This window comes from Nomascus leucogenys, chromosome 12 (assembly GCF_006542625.1).
Source record: "Nomascus leucogenys isolate Asia chromosome 12, Asia_NLE_v1, whole genome shotgun sequence".
In the NCBI taxonomy this organism is placed as follows: Eukaryota; Metazoa; Chordata; class Mammalia; order Primates; family Hylobatidae; genus Nomascus; species Nomascus leucogenys.
Window position 1 is genome coordinate 5,137,726 of NC_044392.1, and position 19,613 is coordinate 5,157,338.

The 19,613-nt window shown below is 41.3% G+C and overlaps 1 protein-coding gene across 2 annotated transcripts in view; it reads left to right on the forward strand.

Moving 5' to 3' along the window:
• AGO3 (argonaute RISC catalytic component 3) overlaps positions 1-19,613 on the forward strand; it is a 141,536-nt gene that overhangs the window by 76,605 nt on the left and 45,318 nt on the right. For both annotated transcript variants that reach the window (XM_030823419.1, XM_030823420.1), the window contains 5 exons: positions 1,509-1,596; positions 1,717-1,864; positions 2,294-2,413; positions 6,458-6,580; positions 6,742-6,875. In XM_030823419.1, the coding sequence (XP_030679279.1) occupies positions 1,509-1,596; positions 1,717-1,864; positions 2,294-2,413; positions 6,458-6,580; positions 6,742-6,875 (613 nt within the window). The remainder of the gene's footprint in view (positions 1-1,508; positions 1,597-1,716; positions 1,865-2,293; positions 2,414-6,457; positions 6,581-6,741; positions 6,876-19,613) is intronic.

Genomic DNA, 19,613 nt, shown 5'->3' on the forward strand with positions numbered 1-19,613 from the left:
ACTGCAGTATAGGAATCACAAATATGAAAGAGAAATACGACAAAGAGTAATAACCATCAATATTATCAGGGAACTAAAAGTTGTTCTCCATCTACCCCATTTTGGACTTTATCCTTTGGAGTCTATAGGCCAGACTTTAGAAAGGAGTTGCTTATCTGTGACCTCTGTGTACCTGTTAACTCTTCTCCAGGCTAAGACTGCACTAACCACATGTAGCTACTTACATTTAAATTAATTAAAATAAAGGCCGCGTGTGGTGGCTCACGCCTGTAATCTCAACACTTTGGGAGGCCGAGGTGGGTGGTTCACCTGAGGTCAGGAGTTCAAGACCAGCCTGGGCAACATGGCGAAACCCCATCTCTACTAAAAATACAAAAATTAACTGGGCGTAGCGGCTGGTGCCTGTAATCCCAGCTACTTGGGAGGCTGAGGCAGGAGAATCGCATTAACCCTGGAGACAGAGGTTGCAGTGAGCCAAGATCACATTATTGCACTCCAACCTGGGCAACAAGAGCGAAAAACTCAAAAAAAAAAAAAAAATCTAAATAATATTAGATTTTCAGTTTCTTAGGTACACCAGCTACATTTCTTATGCTTAGTAACATGTTATTAGTGATTACCATATTAGCATAAATGTAGAACATTCCATCATCTCAAGAAAATTCTCTTTGACAGCACTGCTTCAGAAAATTCATCTCAATGGCTCAAAGCCCATTTCTTCACATTCTAGAGCAGGCCTGGGATCCTTGAACCCCTAGAGTCCACAGATGGACTGCAGGGATCCAAGAACTCCTAAAATCGTGCTAAATTATGTATATGTGCATTTTGCTGAGAGTTTATTGCTTACATCAGATTCTCAAAGGGATCTGGACTCCTTAAGAGGGTAGGGATCGTCTACTTTAGGAATTATTTTGGTTGCATTTGATTTTTAATAGTATTGGAAAAGAGCTGTGGCACTATATTATACTTCTATAAAATTGTCACTTCTGTTAAAAAATGCCTGGAATTTTTTTTCTCCTGCTTTATAAATCTTTAAAGGGCTTCTTTCTTGAGCTTTATGAAATTCTGATCTTCAATCAGTATGTGGTGACTGGGCTGGGTAAATATCACATAATTTGAAATTATGGAATACCTTGAGAATTATTGGATCTCCTCTTTCATTCCTCCTTCCCTCTCCCAGCATAAATACCTGAATTTATTATAAACAGGATTTTTTATTAATGGAAGATTCTGGCCCTTGATCTATGGGCTTTGCAAAGTTTATGATTTTATTTTTTAATGTGTAGAGCTTGATGGGGTAAGGAAAAATTTTGCCATTAGGTCTGTCATGACTGTGACCATTATTAGCAATGTTATATGTAAAATTTGGTGTTTATATTATATTGCCTGTATCACAGAATTTTTTGTCTGTTCAGAATTGAGTTTTTTATGGTAATGGACAGGCTTTATAAGTATAAATATTTTACGTGTGACAGTTCTGTAACCTCCATTTCTCTTGTTGGGAACAGGTTTGAAGGTTGAAGTGACTCATTGTGGAACAATGAGACGGAAATACCGTGTTTGTAATGTAACAAGGAGGCCTGCCAGTCATCAAACGTAAGAAAAGTTTGTCAGAGCAGCGACGGTGTGAGGCAGCTTGCTCCAGTTAGTGGGGTTGGGAGTTTTTCTGGCTCATAATGGGAGAGAATTGTTCATGTGTATTTTTTTTTTCCTCAGCTTTCCTTTACAGTTAGAAAATGGCCAAACTGTGGAGAGAACAGTAGCGCAGTATTTCAGAGAAAAGTATACTCTTCAGCTGAAGTACCCGCACCTTCCCTGTCTGCAAGTCGGGCAGGAGCAGAAACACACCTACCTGCCGCTAGAAGTAATGCCTTCACACTGCTAATTAATACCCTGTTGTTCATGATTCTTTTGGGGTCTTTTATGGCCGATAACTTACCTCATACAGAACATTTATTTTGGAATATGAACTGTTTTTAAGTTTTAATTTATTCTAAATTTTCTGTAATGAAATAACACGAAACAAGTTCATCCATAATCCTACCGCTCTAGTGTAACCACTGTTAACATTTTGGTGTACTATACTTCTTTCAGTCTTCATCTGCTGTACATTTTACTTAATTATACTTAATTACTGTAGAGCCGTCTTGTTTACTACCTTTTTACTTAACATATTGAAAATAAGTGGTTTAATGAAGTTGATTTTAAATTTTTATTTTACATGTAATTGGCACTAAGTAAGAGCTAAAAAAAAGATACATACATCTAGTACAAAACTTTTTTCCATTTGTAGGTCTGTAATATTGTGGCAGGGCAACGATGTATCAAGAAGCTAACAGACAATCAGACTTCCACTATGATCAAGGCAACAGCAAGATCTGCACCAGATAGACAAGAGGAAATTAGCAGATTGGTTAGTACTTAACCTTAGAAATGAGAATTTAAAATATATTAGGGTGAACTATAATACTAGAGAACCATGTCCTTATCAACCCATACCTTATGACCGTTTCATGGACTGTCAGAATTAAAAGCGATCATGGAAGTAATCTAATGTTCTTGATACGAGCCTTGGTGGGCTATATGAGAAGGGTTAGGTCCTTCTCATTTAACCTTGAGCTTTTTAAGTAGATCCAGGGAACAGATCCTCTCAGAAGAAATGTTTCAATTTAGTAAACTGGAACCTCCACCTAAAAGAGGTGGGAAATGGGAGGAAGAGTCAAAGAATTATGACTAGCAATACTAAAAGTCTTTTTTTTTTAATTGAGATGGAGTCTGACTCTGTCACCCAGGCTGGAGTGCAGTGGCACGATCTCGGCTCACTGCAAGCTCTGCCTCCGAGGTTCACAGCATTCTCCTGCTTCAGCCTCCCCAGCAGCTGGGACTACAGGCGCACGCCGCCACGCCCGGCTAATTTTTTTGTATTTTTAGTAGAGACAGGATTTTACCATGTTAGCCAGGATGGTCTCCATCTCCTGACCTCGTGATCCGCCCGCCTCGTCCTCCCAAAGTGCTAGGATTACAGGCGTGAGCCACTGCACCCGGCCAATACTAAAATTCTTAACACTCAGTCTAAGATTGCTTAGTCCCCAGTATCAGAGTGGCAGCTGTACAGTCTGAATAAAGAAATGGCTGGGCTCAGTGGCTCACATCTGTAATCCCAGCAGTTTGGGAGGCCAAGGCGGGTGGATCACTTGAGGCCAGGAATTTGGGACCAGCCTGGGAAACATGGCAAAATGCCATCTCTACTAAAAACACAAAAATTAGTGGGGCATGGTGGCATGCGTCTGTAATCCCAGCTAGTCAGGTGTCTGAGGGATGAAAATCACTTGAACCTGGGAGGCAGAGGCTGCAGTGAACCGATCACACCACTGCACTCCAGCCTGGACAACAGAGTAAGACTCTGTCTCAAAGAAAAAAAAAACGAAAGAAAAAGAAGGTCTGGTGCGGTGGCTCACGCCTGTAATCCCAGCACTTTGGGAGGCCGAGGTGGGTGGATCACCTGAGGTTGGGAGTTCAAGACCAGCCTACCAACATGGAGAAACCCCGTGTCTACTAAAAATACAAAATTAGCCAGGCGTGGTGGCACATGCCTGTAATCCCAGCTACTCAGGAGGTTGAGGCAGGAGAATCGCTTGAACCCGGGAGGCGGAGGTTGCAGTGAGTTGGGATTGTGCCATTGCACTCCAGCCTGGTCAACAAGAGCGAAACTCTGTCTAAAAAAAAAAAAGAGAGAGAGAGAGGGAGGGAGGGAGGGAGGGAGGGAAAGAAAGAGAAAAAGAGAGAGAGAGAAAAGAAAAGAAAAGAAAGAAAGGAAATAGAAGATAGCTTTAACCATGTAAGGTCTCTGTGTTGTCTCATTGTTCTAAATGAGGGGAAGGAAGGCATTACCAATACCACTTTATAAAACTCATAGAATAAGGCAAAACTCAAGATTAAAGGGCATCTGAATCTTATCTGGCTCTGTTCTCGAATACCATTTTAACTGCCCAAGCAAAGAGAAAAAAATCTGGAAATATGAATATTTCCCAAAACAACTTAATACTTCCAAAAGCAATTTTGAAGATTATTGAAAATAGAGATGCAAAACTGGCTCTTTTAATTTATTTTTTAACCTTAGTAATTTCATCTTTGGCAAAAACTGGCTCTTTTATTTGGTAAGCCAACTACAAATAGTTTTTTTTCCTTATTGACTCTTCTGTAAAGAGTCAAAGAAAGTTATTACATGATATTTAATTAGGAAAATATATGCTGGTTTTCATCCTGGATTTTTCTCTGATTCTACTCTAAGATTTTAAAAGCTTTCTCGAAATCTTTCAGAGACTAGGACCTCTTACTTTGTCTATAAAAGTCTCAATAACTCACTGTTCTAACTCATTTATTACAGCTTAACTGTTCAGAAAGTATCATATGGTAGTTTAAAAAAATAAAACAGACTTTGGAGTCTAACAACCCTGGGTTGGAAGTCTGGCTTCTCCACTTACTTACTGTTACTGTTATGATATTATTGTTATTGTATTTATAGTATCTGGAAAGATAATGCAGTGATTAAGAGTAGACACTCTAGAATCAGAATATACATGGTTCCAGACTCTATCTACATCACTTACTTAGCTGTGTGGTTTTTGGCAACCATTTTACTTTACTGAGCTTTAGTTGTATCCTCTGTAAAATATAGATTATAAAAGAACTGTTTTTGTAGCTATAAAATAATTGTGAGAATGTGTCATTAAGCACCTAGCACCAAGTACATCATGCAGCAAGTCATAGTATATTAGTTCTTATGGTATAGTCATCGTTATTCGCTGTAACCTCATTACAGGATACACTGAAGTACAGAAATGAATGGCAAATAAGATTGAAAGAGATGCCCCATTGGTGCCTAATTTAGAAAATGGGGCTTACACCTGTAACCCCATCACTTTGGGAGGCCGAGGCAGGACTATCAGTTGAGCCCAGGAGTTCAAGACCAGCCTAGGCAACGTAGTGAGAGCCCATCTCTACAAAAAAAAATGTTAATTAGCCAGGTATGTGGCATGCACCTATAGTCCCAGCTACTCAGGAGGCTGAGGTGGGAGGATCGCTTGGGCCCCAGGAGGTTGAAGTTGCAGTGAGCTGTGATTGCACCACTAGATGACAGAGCGAGACCCTGTCTCCAAAAAAAAAAAAAAGAAAAGAAAAGAAAATGACTTTTCCTGCTTATTGTGGAGAGATTCTCTATAGCAGCATGCTTTAAGCATGAATTTCAGTGAGATTCAACACTGAATTACATGAAGTTCTTTGATTATATGTATGGGAATATATAAAAATTATAACCTGTGACTCATACTGGCTTTCTTATCTGTCTTTAAGTGTATTCCATTAAATAAATTTTATAATATGGCACTGAAAATAGTCAGGTAAATTTTATATAAATTATAAATCAAATAATTTTTAAAAGCCTTAAGATTTTTAACATTTCCTATCAAACTCTACACAAAATAAATTTTAATAGAATGTATCCAGATCTCCTATAGTCAGAGGTTCTTAACCTCTTTTTGGGTGAGATATTTCTTTCTCCATCCAAAAGCATATTAGGTTCAATCATACAAAATTACCATTTTCAGCTGGGTGGTACATAGTGGTGCATGCCTATGATCCCAGCTATCTAGGAGGCTGAGAGAGGAAGATGGCTTGAGCCCAGGAGTTCAAGGCCAGCCTGAATAACATAGCAAGACTCCATCTCTTTAAAAAAAAAAAAAATGTTTTATTATCATTTTCATGGATTTTTTTTTTCTTTTGAGACAGGGTCTTGCTCTGACCCCCAGGCTGGAGTACAGTGGTGCAATCACAGCCCACTGCAGCATTGAGCTCCCAGGCTCAAGCGATTCTCTCACCTCAGCCTCCCAAATAGCTGGGACCACAGGCACACAGCACCACACCTGGCTAATTCTTTTTAATTTTTTGTAGAGATGAGGTCTTACTTTGTTACCCAGGTTGGTCTTGAGCTCCTGAGCTCAAGCAGTTCTCCCACTTCAGCCTCCCAAAGTGCTGGGATTACAGATGTGAGCCACCACGCCCATCCTAATTTTTTAATTTTTTTGTAGAGACAGGGTCTCACTATGTTGCCCAGGCTAGTTTCAAGCTCCTGGGCTCAAGCAATCCTACAACTTGGCCTCCCAAAATGCTGAGATCACAGGCATGAACTACCATGCCAGGCCAAAATGTATTATTCAACCTAATGTATACATACAAGTTTTGTATAAATTACCAGGAGGTCACAGAATTTCTACAGTCCATTCATGACCCATGGTCCCCAGGTTAAGATTCGCTGTTCTGTAGTTAGAGCACCATTGATTAGACCTGTTGGAAAATATATTATTGACACAGTGGAGAAAAAAAAAAGAGGGTTCTAATGCATTAAAGTAGGGGATTTGGGGGGATTTTGAGAGTAACTACAACCTTTTTCTATTTTTAGGTAAGAAGTGCAAATTATGAAACAGATCCATTTGTTCAGGAGTTTCAATTTAAAGTTCGGGATGAAATGGCTCATGTAACTGGACGCGTACTTCCAGCACCTATGCTCCAGTATGGAGGACGGGTAAAGTCTCTTGTTAATGTTTTAATCATACGCATATTGTCTGTAAGTATGGAGAGAAAGGCATATCAGAAATATTTCAATTCAGCGATTTGAAATGTTTACTTTCTGTTTATTGAAAATTTTTGTTCTTTTCACCATGTTATTTTTTTCTCCTCATATAGAATCGGACAGTAGCAACACCGAGCCACGGAGTATGGGACATGCGAGGGAAACAATTCCACACAGGAGTTGAAATCAAAATGTGGGCTATCGCTTGTTTTGCCACCCAGAGGCAGTGCAGAGAAGAAATACTGAAGTAAGGCATGTCATTACCTTGGCTTTGGGACTTTTTTGTGTTTAGACTTTAAATTACTCATCTAATGTTCTAACAGATGTTGCCTTAATATGAAGTATATGTAATCACTGAACCTTTTTTTTTTTTTTTTTTTTTGAGACAGAGTCTCACTCTGTCACCCAGGCTGAAGTGTAGTGGCGTGATCCCAGCTCACTGCAACCTCCACCTCCCAGGCTCAAGCGATTCTCCTGCCTCAGCCTCCCAAGTAGCTGGGATTACAGGTGTGTGCCACCACGCCCAGCTAATTTTGTATTTTTAGTAGAGATGAGGTTTCACCATGTTGGCCAGGCTGATCTCAAACTCCTGACCTCAGGTGATCTGCCCGCCTTGGCCCCCCAAGGTGCTGGGATTACAGGCGTGAGCCACCGTGCCCGGCCTAGTCACTGAACCTTTAAAAATGTTTCTTCTTGGCCGGGCACGGTGGCTCACGCCTGTAATCCCAGCACTTTGGGAGGCCAACGTGGGTGGATCACAAGGTCAGGAGATCGAGACCATCCTGGCTAACACGATGAAACCCCGTCTGCACTAAAAATACAAAAAATTAGCCGGGCGTGGTGGTGGGTACCTGTAGTCTCAGCTACTCGGGAGGCTGAGGCAGGAGAATGGCATGAACCCAGGAGGTGGAGCTTGCAGTGAGCCAAGATTGTGCCACTGCACTCCAGCCTGGGCAACAGAGCGAGACTCTCTCAAAAAAAAAAAAAAAAAAAATTCTCAATACTTTGGTGAAAAAATTTGTTAGTCATAGTAAATTCCTTGATTCATTCTACTAGACATCCTTATAGACTACTGTGAATGGAAAAAACACAAGCTCAAACTGTATTTTTTCTCTGCTCTCACACCACAGCAATCAACACAGAAGACTCTTGTGACTAAATGTGGGGAGGGTTTCCCCACACACCAAGCAAACAATCAGTTCTGCAGTGGACGCCAGCTGGGTATCCTCCAATTCAGTTATTACACTGTCTTCCTGGAGATCAGGGTTCAGTCCCACAAGGCTGCACTCTGCTTCAGATGCCAGTAGCAAGTCCAGGCCTCTGGTCATGGGTTCCCATGACCCCCTCTTCAAGATAGATTCGTCTGATAGAGCAGCTCACAGAACTAGGGAAACACTTACTATGTTTACTGTTTTATTAGAAAAGATATTACAAAGGATGCAGTAAAGATATGCATAGGGCGAGGTATGGGGAGGGAGTGTGGGGTTTCCGTGCCATCCCTGGGTACACTACCCTCCAGGAACCTTTGTGTGTTCAGCTGGCCAGAAGCTCTCCAAACCCCGTCCTTTTGGGTTTTTATGGATGCTTCATTACATAGGCCTCATTGATTAAAGTGTTAGCCATTATTTATCAACTTAACCTTTGGCCCCTTTCACCTCCTTGGAGGTTGGGGATGTGGGGCTGAAAGTCCCAACCCTCTAACCCTGCCTTGCCTTTCCGGTGACCAGACCCCATCCTGAAGCTACCTATAGGCTACCAGCTGTTAGGCAATCAGTATCATACAAAAAGGATAACACTTAGGAGTTTCTAAGGATTTTAGGAGTTGTCTGCTAGGAAATGGGAATGGCCAACAAATGCATATTTCACAATATCACAACTACTTTTTGTGGGATAGTAGCAGCATCATTGCCTTTCGATGACAGTTTAGGTATAATTCCCAGATTTGCCACTACCTGGATTTATTACCGTGGATAATTTATGTAATCTCATTATTCTTCAATGTTCACCTTTGTAAAATAGAGCTAATCATATCTTCTGTTAAAATAAAAACTTCAGACAAATTAAATTTAACAGAGTTTATAATTGAGCAAAGAATGATTTGCAAATAAATCAGGCAGCTCCTGGAACAAGAACAGGTTCAGAGAGACTTCCAGCAGCCGCATGGCTGAAGAAGATTTATGGACAGAAAAAGGAAAGTGGCATACAGAACATGGAAATGAAGTACAGAAACAGATGGGTTGGTTACAGCTTGGCATTTGCCTTATTTGAAGATGGTTTGAACAGTTAGCTGTAATTGATTGGCTGAAACTCAGTGTTTGGTACACAAGTAGCTTATCCACTATTTACCCATCCATTGAGGTTACAGTTTTTTGTTTTTGTTTTGAGACAGAGTCTTGCTCTGTCACCCAGGCTGGAGTGCAGTGGCGTGATCTCGGCTCACTGCAACCCCCGCCTCTCAGGTTCAAGCGGTTCTCCTGCCTCAGCCTCTAGAGTAGCTGGGACTACAGGCCCTCACTACTATGCCCGGCTAATTTTTGTATTTTTAGTAGAGATGGGGTTTCACTGTGTTGGCCAGGCTGGTCTCAAACTCCTGACCTGAGGTGATCTGCCTGCCTCAGCTTCCCAAAGTGCTGGGATCACAGGCGTGAGCCACTGCGCCTGGCCTAGGTTACAGTTTACGATGTTCAGAGAAACCTCTAGGCTGAACTTAAAAGATGTAAGGAGGTAGCTTTAAGCAAAACTTAATTTAACAGTTATCCCCTTTGATCTATCCCCCCAATTTTTTTTTTTAATGGATTGGCATTGATGTCACTGTCACCATCGTAAACTTACTTATTTGGTCTCAAATCCCACTGGGAAAGAGCAGAACAATGGGTTTTGTAAAATGGGAACAAGGACTTCAGGTTACTTTTTCCTAAGGGTAAGAGTAGAGGGGACCTCCTTGTGCTGAAATTTCCTGTTTTCAGGAGAAAAACAAAACCTGGTCTATTTTAGGATCTGTCTCTTTCTTTAATGTTTCAGTGTAATTGTCTCACACTCAGCGTGAGTGACTCCATTTTGGTTTGGTGTGGTCTGTTGGGGCCTCGTGCATGAGCTTAGTCCAAAACAATGGCCTCCCATAATTTTGTTTAAAAATTTCTCCCTATTGGTTAGGTCCTCACTTAGGTAAGAGTGTGACCAAAACTTAGGACCTTAGCACCACTCTGTTACCAAGATTTTGGGTTTCTGGTCTCAGTACGTCCTTCATAAGTATGGCGTTCCTCATGCTCACACATTTCTTTGAGTTTTTGTTCCAATTCAAGAGAGACCATTTGACATTCTACAGATGGCCATATGCAAACACTTAAAACTTTTGAGAGAATATAGTATCCCAGGGAGACTACTATTTTGACTATCAGGAGAATAACCCCAAGAGTTTGGAGTATGCTCCTTAGCCAAGGTCCCCATGAACCAAGCCACCTAAAATCAAATAGATCGAAGAATAAGCTAGAATAAGAGTCTACTTGTTTCAACCAAGCAGCCTGTTTGTTAATCCCCTACAACTGAATCTGTGTAATATCCAATGTATTCCTCCATGTTCAATAAGAAGTAGCAGCAGCTGCACAGATACTTCTGTTTAGCCAGTAAGTAATCTAGAGCAATTCTATTATCTAGCACAACTTTAGCAAGATAATTTAAAGTCTCTTGTATAACCATAGTCTTTGCAGTAGAATCTGCTAAAGAGCCTATAAATTTCTAATAGGCTAGAAAATTTAGAGGGATAAATTTCTAATCATTGCCTCATTAACTCCAAACCATAGGCCAGGCACGGCGGCTCACACCTGTAATCTGTAATCACTTTGGGAGGCTGAGGTGGGCAGACTGCTTGAGCTCAGGAGTTCAAGACCAGCCTAGGCAACATGGCAAAACCCTGTCTCTACTGAAAATTCAAAAATAATCCGAGCACAGTGGTGCATGCCTGTGGTCCCAGCTGCTCAGGAGGCTGAAGTGGGAGGATTGCTTGAGCCCAGGAGGCAGAGGTTGCAGTGAGCCGAGATCACGCCACTGGGCAGCAGAGCCACACCCTGTCTCCAAAAAGAAAAAAACATACCATAGAAAAATAAACTAACAAATAATGCCCATCCAGAAGAGTGAAGGCCTCCTGGCACTATTCTCTTTAACCTGTATTGACAATGTTCTCTTTTTTTTTTTGAGATGGAGTCTCACTCTGTCACCCAGGCTGGAGTGCAGTGGCGTGATCTCAGCTCACTGCAGCCTCTGCCTCCCGAGATCAAACGATTCTCCTGCCTCAGCCTCCCAAGTAGTACAGGCGCGTACCACCACGCCCAGCTAATTTTTTGTATTTTTAGTAGGGCGGGGTTTCACCACGTTAGCCAGGATGGTCTCCATCTCCTGACCTCGTGATCTGCCTGCCTCGGCCTCCCAAACTGCTGAGATTGCAGGCGTGAGCCACCACGCCTGGCAGACAATTTTCTCTTTAAATTATGATGTAGGTTAAGAGGAGTTGACCAGTGCCGTTTCTGACTGATTATGAAGCAACAAAGGTACCATTAAAATTTCTCACCCACATTGGCCCTTCATCTTCCCTCTATCAAGGCATAAACTTCTCTGTGTGTGAGGGTTTTTGGTTTTTTTTGTTTTTTGTTTTTTGTTTTGAGATGGAGTCTTGCTCTGTCGCCAGACTGTGATCTCGGCTCACTGCAACCTCCATCTCCCGGGTTCAAGCGATTCCCCTGCCTCAACCTCTCAAGTAGCTGGGACTACAGGCATGCGTCACCACGCCTGGCTAATTTTTTGTATTTTAGTAGAGATGGGGTTTCACCATGTTGGCCAGGATGGTCTCGATCTCCTGACCTCGTGATTCACCCGCCTTGGCCTCCCACAGTGCTGGGATTACAGGCATGAGCCACCGCACCCAGCCAATATGAGGTTTTTTTTATCTTTCACAAATAAAAGTATACCCTATGAGTGTACACAAGAGACCCCTTTTTCGGTTTAGTGTTCATAACAGGCATGAACTTGGAAAAAATTGAGAGCCAAAAGCCTCATGATAGCAGAGAAGTCTTGATCCACAATCTTGGGAAATCTGCTTCTAGGAGAGAATCTAGGAGGCCATCTGCTTCTCGGGAGAAACTTACCTCGTTAGCTTTACCTTAAGTTCTCCCTCTGATGGTTGTGTGGTTCCAAGAGTCTGGGTGGGCCTTTTTTTTTTTTTATTATTATTATTATACTTTAGGTTTTAGGGTACATGTGCACAATGTGCAGGTTTGTTACATATGTATCCATGTGCTGTGTTGGTTTGCTGCACCCATTAACTCTTCATTTAGCATTAGGTATATCTCCTAATGCTGTCCCTCCCCTCTCCCCCACAACCCACAACAGTCCCCGGAGTGTGATGTTCCCCTTCCTGTGTCCATGAGTTCTCATTGTTCAATTCCCACCTATGAGTGAGAACATGCGATGTTTGGTTTTTTGTCCTTGCGATAGTTTACTGAGAATGATGTTTTCCAGTTTCATCCATGTCCAGAGATTACAAACCCAAGCTTCAGGGTCCTGAAGTTTCGCTGCAGTATGGGTGACAAGGGGAGTCTTTCTCTGATGTGTTTCCAAAAGATCCAGCTTCTGAATTCTATATCATGAAGGGTTTGCTTGTCCTGAATCAGTGCTCCGTGAAAAACTTTCTTTACCTGGTGAAAATACACTTTGGCATAATGCATTAAAGCCTTGCATCATTTAGTCATGTTAAAGTTTAGGAGCAGAAGATACAGGAGGTTCTATTATTAGGAGCAGAAGCCTTCCAGTGACTATTTCATAAGGGGTCAACTTTTGTTTTCCACTGGAAGTGGATCTGTTCGTCATCAGTCTGAAACATCTTTGACCAAGGCAATCCAGATTATTCAGTTAGTTTTGCCTAATGCTCTTATATCTGTAATACCTTATTTAACTGTTTTTCAGCTAGTCCAGTGAGGCAAGTATCTCTATCACTGGAGATTTCTTCAGCAATGTTCTGTGAGAGAAACACATTTCCTAATAACCTTTTAGCTACTATTATAGCATCAGCCCACTTGTATGAGAAAGCTTCTGTACAACCAGAAAATATGCATTGAAAATCACAATTGAATGAAATCCCTCCGTAAAATGTTCAGATGTAGCAGAAAGGTACCTGAAGTTTTGGTTGTCTTCTCAAGATTATGGGTTTGACAAACTATACATTGGTCATAAACCATTTTAGCAATTTAGAACAGTCACAACACTAATATATATATATAAGGTGTTTGTTTGTTTTGAGACGTAGTCTCACTCTGTCACCCAGGCTAGAGTGCAGTGGTGCGATCTCGGCTCACTGCAACCTCTACCTCCCGGGTTCAAGCAATTCTTGTGCCTCAGCCTCCCAAGTAGCTGGGATTGCAGGTACCTGCCACCACACCCGGCTAATTTTTTGTATTTTTTAAGTAGAGACAGGCTTTCACCGTGTTGGCCCAGGTGGTCTAAAACTCCTGACCTCAGGTGATCAGCCCACCTTGGCCTCCCAAAGTGCTGGGATTACAGGTGTGAGCCACTGTACCTGACCAGTCTATACATTTTATCTCTTCCTTGATGAATCATGGAATACAGCTTCTAGTAATGGAAGTTTTAAGGACTCAGGAAGGAGCAGGCAGCCGGCTGTCCAGTCTCTCCATGAGTCCATGCTTAACACTGGAACTGTATCCTCTTACATAGCAATTCTTTCTCCAATGGAGGTGCACAGCACTGTTTATTAGATGGGTTATCATAGGTAATTTGACCTGGACCATGGAGTTCATTCAAATTATGTTTCTTAATAGTTTCAGTACTGACTGAGTTAGCATGAAAATCTGGCCAAGTATTTTCTTGGTATTCATTTAATTCTTGTGCTGCTTGAGTTAGCAGTTTTATATATCACTCTGTCTCTTCAATATGGTTCTGGTAATTCTTACTCAGTCCAAATGATATGATCCTAAAGTTACCAGAAACCTACCTTCAGGAGTGCTTACCAAGGTCCATTTCATCTTTTCCATGAACCTCCTTGAAGACAAAATAGGATTTTATTTGCTTGTGAAGTTATTTTTAATAACTGCCATACATTTATTTATTTATTTATTTATTTATTTATTTATTTATTGAGACGGAGTCTCGCTCTGTCACCTAGGGTGGAGTGCAGTGGCGCTATCTCAGCTCACTGCAACCTTCTCATTCCTGGTTCAAACGATTCTCCTGCCTGAGACTCCCGAGTAGCTGGGACTACAGGCGCATGCCACCATACCTGGCTAATTCTTTTGTATTTTTAGTAGAGATGGGTTTCATCTTGTTGGCCAGGCTAGTCTCGAACTCCTGACCTCAAGTGATCTACCAACCTTGGCCTCCCAAAGTGCTGGGATTACAGGAGTGAGCCACTGCACCCGGCCTGCCATTATTTTATTTACTTATTTATTTATTTATTTAGAGACGGAGTCTTGTTCTGTCGCCCAGGCTGGAATGCAGTGGCACAATCTCGGCTCACTACAACCTCTGCCTCCCAGGGTCAAGCAGTTCTCCTGCCTCAGCCTCTCGAGTAGCTGGTATTACAGGTGTGTGCCACCATGCCTGGCTAATTTTTTGTATTTTTAGTCGAGACAGGGTTTCATCATGTTGGCCAGGCTGGTGTCGAACTCCTGACCTTGTGATCCGCCCACCTCAGCCTCCCAAAATGCTAGGATTACAGGCGTGAGCCACTGCGCCCAGCCGCCATTACTTTGAATAGCAGAAACCGCAATTACTTTTGCACCAACCTAATATTAGAACCTGCTTTAGAATTAAGCAATTAACTGTGGAAATGACTTTAAATGGTCATAAAGACACAATTGACAAGGAAATTTGGTTATTTCTGTGGCCTACAATAATTTAACGTAATAACCATAATCATGTCTGATAACATACTGACATATATGAGAATTTTCATAATCTTATACAATTTTGGAATATATATTAATATTTATAAAAATATAACTTGAAGTTTAAACATCACTTCTTATTTGACAGTTTCTCATGTAATTTTACATATAAAATAAGCCTGTTTATTATCTCTTTTGACTGTTGTAGGCGACCTCTGTAACATCCCAAAGTTAATTTGAGGTCAAAAAAAGACTTAATTTTGAATTCGAAATTTGATTTGGGGAAGCTTGTCCAATATGTCAAAGATTGAAAACACTTGGCCCAAATAGGATCACAGGTCACTGTGAAATAAGTCATTCATTTAGCCAAAGTGATCATTAAAAGGTTTTTTAAAAGCAAAACCTTTATTATATGATAGAGAGGAGTCTCAATTTTCTAGTCAACAGACCTGAAAAAGACAATATGATACAGAATCTATTTCTCCTTCTTTCCTCTCTCTTTTTTTTTTGTGCAGTTTACTCAAAAGGTGAACAAAAATATTTTGCTGTTACTTAAGCTTTTTATTTGCCTTTTATAGAAAGTCTTTTAAAAGAGGGAATAAAAATATTGAAATCTTATTAGAAGCTTCTGCACATTAATAGGCATCTGCATCCTTGGATGAAACCAAGTTGGGGGCCTTTTTGTTTTTTTTGTTTTTTTTGTTTTGACATAGGGCCTCACTCTTTTGCCCAGGCTGGAGTGCAGTGGCGTGACCATGGCTCACTGCAGCCTTAGCCTCCCAGGCTTAAGTGATCCTCCTATGTCAGCCTCCCAAGTAGCTGGGACCACAGGGACTTGCCACTATGCTCTGCTAACTTTTTTTCTTTTTATGTAGAGACAAAGTCTCACTATGTTGCCCAGGCTAGTTTCAAACTCCTGGACTCAAGTGATCCTCCTGCTTCGGCCACCCAAAGTACTAGCATTATAGGTATGAACCTAGAGCCCTCATTTGTAAATAGACTTCTTAAAGTGCAGTATTACTCATTTTGAATGTTCTACTATAATTTTAAATTACGTAAAGGGAGATTTCACCATTTCAGTAAGTGTTTGCTGCTTTTGGGTCCTAACATTTATGCATGTATAGCTAGGCATAGCTGTAAGGTAGAATACTCAGTTTTTCAGAAATTAAGGATCCCATTTTCCCTTGAATCTTGGCTTTCGCTGTCAGATCCCATTGATCAGCCAATGATTTTTCCCTATCTAAACACACAAGAAAAAGAAACAAAGGGCATAGGCTGGGTGCAGTGGCTCACACCTGTAATCCCAGCACTTTGGGAGGCCGAGGTGGGTGGATTACCTGAGGTCAGGAGTTCGAGACCAGCCTGGCCAACATGGTGAAACCCCATCTCTACTAAAAATACAAAAATTAGCCAAGCCTGGTGGTGGGCACCTGTAATCTCAGCTACTCAGGAGGCAGAGTCAGGAGAATTGCTGGAACCCGGGAGGCAGAGGTTGCAGTGAGCCAAGATCACTCCATTGCACTCCAGCCCAGGCAACAACAGTGAGACTCCATCTCAAAAAAACAAACAAACAAACAAACAAACAAAAAAGAGAAACAAAGGGCATAGACATAGAGCACAAAAATCTCTGTGAATTTCCAAAAGCCAAAGTTCACACCTTCTTATTTGCCATTAACCGCCAATTTCTGACTCAGTTAAACATCCAAGGCCTCTAACTGAATCCTAGTCAGTCTGATCCGGGACCTGGTCCAGTTTCTGTCATGACTTCTGAACCCATTTCAGATTTTAAAATTTGCTCAAACAAATTCAGATAGCTCAAAACACAAATCCATGGAGCTTCAGAATCTGAGAGCTTACCCACAATCCCCAGTTGCTGCAAGAGAGGAATGGACACAGCGAGTCTGACTGGTACCATGCATCGTCACTCAGTGCTTCTGGGGATTGCTAGAGGCTCTACTTTGGATCCCACTTCTGACACCATCTGTCAAAAGAAAAACTAGACAAATTAACAGAGTTTAATTGAGGAAACAATGATTCACAAATCAGGCAGCCCTTAGAACCAGAATAGGTTCAAAGAGACTCTGGCACTACCACATGGTTAAAGACTTATGGACAGAAAAAGGAAAGTGATGTACAGAAAATGAAAGTGAAGTACAGAAACAGCTGGATTGCTTACAGCTTGATACTTGCCTTATTTGAACATGGTTTGAATGGTTGGCTGCCTTTTATTGGCTGAAACTCAGCAATTGGTACAAGAATAGGTTACAGCTTGTTTACACATCTGGAGATTACCATTCACTATGTACAGAGAAACCTTTAGGCCAAACTTTAAAAATGTAATGAGGCAGCTTTAGGTGAAACTTAATGTAACACTACCTACCAGGTGAGGATTAACTAAGATCCTTATTTTTCTGTTGAGGATGTTGAAGGAGTGGCTAAATTCCTTGTTTCAGTTTCCTTACTTTCCGTAATTTGGCTTTCATCTCCACCACTTTTTCTCTCTTCTTCAGATTCTGTCCTTCAACTTCTAAGTGCTCAAAAATCTTCAGTTCAGTTTCTTTTTAATCAGCAATTTTCACATTACCTAACTTAATCTCTTAGGCTTCCAGACCTCCATTCTCTCTCCTCCCTTGAAATCGTAGTGCTCTGCTAAAACCAGTTCCTGGAAGATTTCCTGTATCTTTATGCTTATCAAGTCCAATGGTCTCTTCTTAGCCATTATTTTTCTCAAAATTTGACCAACTCCTTTCTTTTTTTTTTTATTTTGAGATGGGGTCTCACTCTGTTGCCCAGGCTGGAGTGCAGTGATATAGTCACAACTGACTGCAGGCTTAACTGCCCAGGCTCAAACGATCCTCCCACCTGAGCTTCCTAAGCAGCTGGGACTACAGGCATATGCCACCATGCCCAGCTAATTTTGTTTTTTTGTATAGATAAGATCTCACTATGTTGCCTAGACTGGTCTCAAACTCCTGGACTCAAGAAGTCCTCCTGCCTTGGCCTCCCAAAGTGATGGGATTATAGGCGTAAGCCACTGCACTCTGCCAACCTTCTTGACATCCTCCTCTCTTGCCTTCTGGTTCTTTAGTTTACGTTTTCTGGCTTCTTTTCCTTTTCATTATCTATCTTCTCTCCTTTGGGATTCTCACACACTCTCAGGGGTTTCTGCTGTCACCCTTGTTGAGAAACTTGGCTGTCATGAAAGAACACCACCTCTACTTGTGACTAAACCTACTCTGAAACGTTTAGGCTTCTCTTTGACTAAGAGTGACATTCAAAATCAGTATGACGTTTGTTTATTTTATTGAGACAGAGTCTCACTCTGTCATCCTGACTGGAGTGCAGTGGCATGATCTCGGCTCACTGCAGCCTCCGCCTCCCAGGTTCAAGCGTAAAATCAGTATGACATTTCATATCTTTCACCAGTCTCTTAAGTCCTTTATCATTACTCCATTTTCACATATTCCGGCCAAAGAAACTGAAGCACCGTATTCCTTCTATCTCCCTGGCCTGTTTTTCCTGTTTCCATTCATGCCGCCCTTTCCTGAGAATGCCTCCTTCCTATCTCTACCCATCAGTATCCTCTCTATTTGTGCTTGTCAGTTTTTGTGCAAAATGCAATTGTATTATAATGATTTTGTAAATGTATCATCCCTCTGGAATCTAATTTTCTTGAAGAAATGATCCTTGTCTAATTTAAATCTCTACTTATATAAAGTATGCCAATAATGAAACATTCTTGAGTGATACAGAGACCGATTTACCTCAGGCCATTTCAGAATTTGCCGTGCTTTCTTCATGGCAAGAAGAAATTAGAATATGAGAAATAAAATTTTTTTCTATTTAATTCTGTTCATCCCTTTTTATTAAACCCAAATCTCTAAATGGATGCTTTAATGATCACTTAATGTATTTTTTTCCTCCAGAGTTTTTATCCCCCCTGCTTTCAAGTGAAATGTCACAAAGATGGCTTATTACAATGCTATGATTATCTTATTGGCCTTGAAAGGCAAAAAAAAAAAAAAAAAAACCATTTCCAATGTTTTTCAAACTTGAGCTTTTTTATTTTTCATTTTCTATTTGTTATTCACAGCTTGAATAGATGTCTCAGAATCATTGGGCTTGTGGCTCTTGTTAGGCTAAGTGAAAATACTCAATTTCATACTTCTTTAATTAAGCACCAATAAGGAATAGGAGAAGGGAATTTCTACAAACTTCATCTCTATCCTGAAGGAATCAGAGTGTTTTGAGCAAAGATCACTCAGATCCTTGACTTAGGACCTCAATTGTTTTAAAAACAAGTGAAGCGATTGTTGCTCATTATTGCTTATTTATACTGAATTCAAAATTTTCTATAAATATGAAATTGGTAGCTGGGAGCAGTGGCTCATGCCTGTAATCCCAGCACTTTGGGAGGCCGAGGCGGGTGGATCGCCTGAGGTCAGGAGTTCAAGACCAGCCTGACCAACATGGTGAAACCCCATCTCTACTAAAAATACAGAAATTAGCCAGGCACGGTGGCACATGCCTGTAATCCCAGCTACTTGGGAAGCTCAGGTGGGAAGATCATTTGAGCCTGGGAAGTTGAGGCTGCAGCAGTGAGTTGTGATTGTATCACTGCACTCCAGCCTGGGCAACAGAGTGAGACTCCATCTTAAAAAAAAAAAAAGAAATTGGTTTTGGGGGTTTTTCAGTGTAAATGAAAGTACATTAAAATGCTGCCTGCCTCATCTGTTTGTTTATTTGGAGACAGAGTCTCACTCTGTCACCTAGGCTAGAGTGCAGTGGCATAATCTTGGCTCACTGCAACCTCGGCTTCCCAGATTCAAGTGATTCTCCTGCCTCAGCCTCCCAAGTAGCTGGGACTACAGGTGCCTGCCACCACAGCAGACTAGTTTTGTATTTTTAGTAGAGATGGGTTTTCGCCATGTTGGCCAAGCTGGTCTCGAACTCCTGACCTCAAGTGATCCTCCTGCCTCAGCCTCCCAAATTGCTGGGATTATAGGTGTGAGGCACCGCACCCAGCCTCATCTGTTTTTAAATTTTGTTTTTATATTTTAAAAAATATCCTCTGAGGGCATAATCTTTCCTGCTAT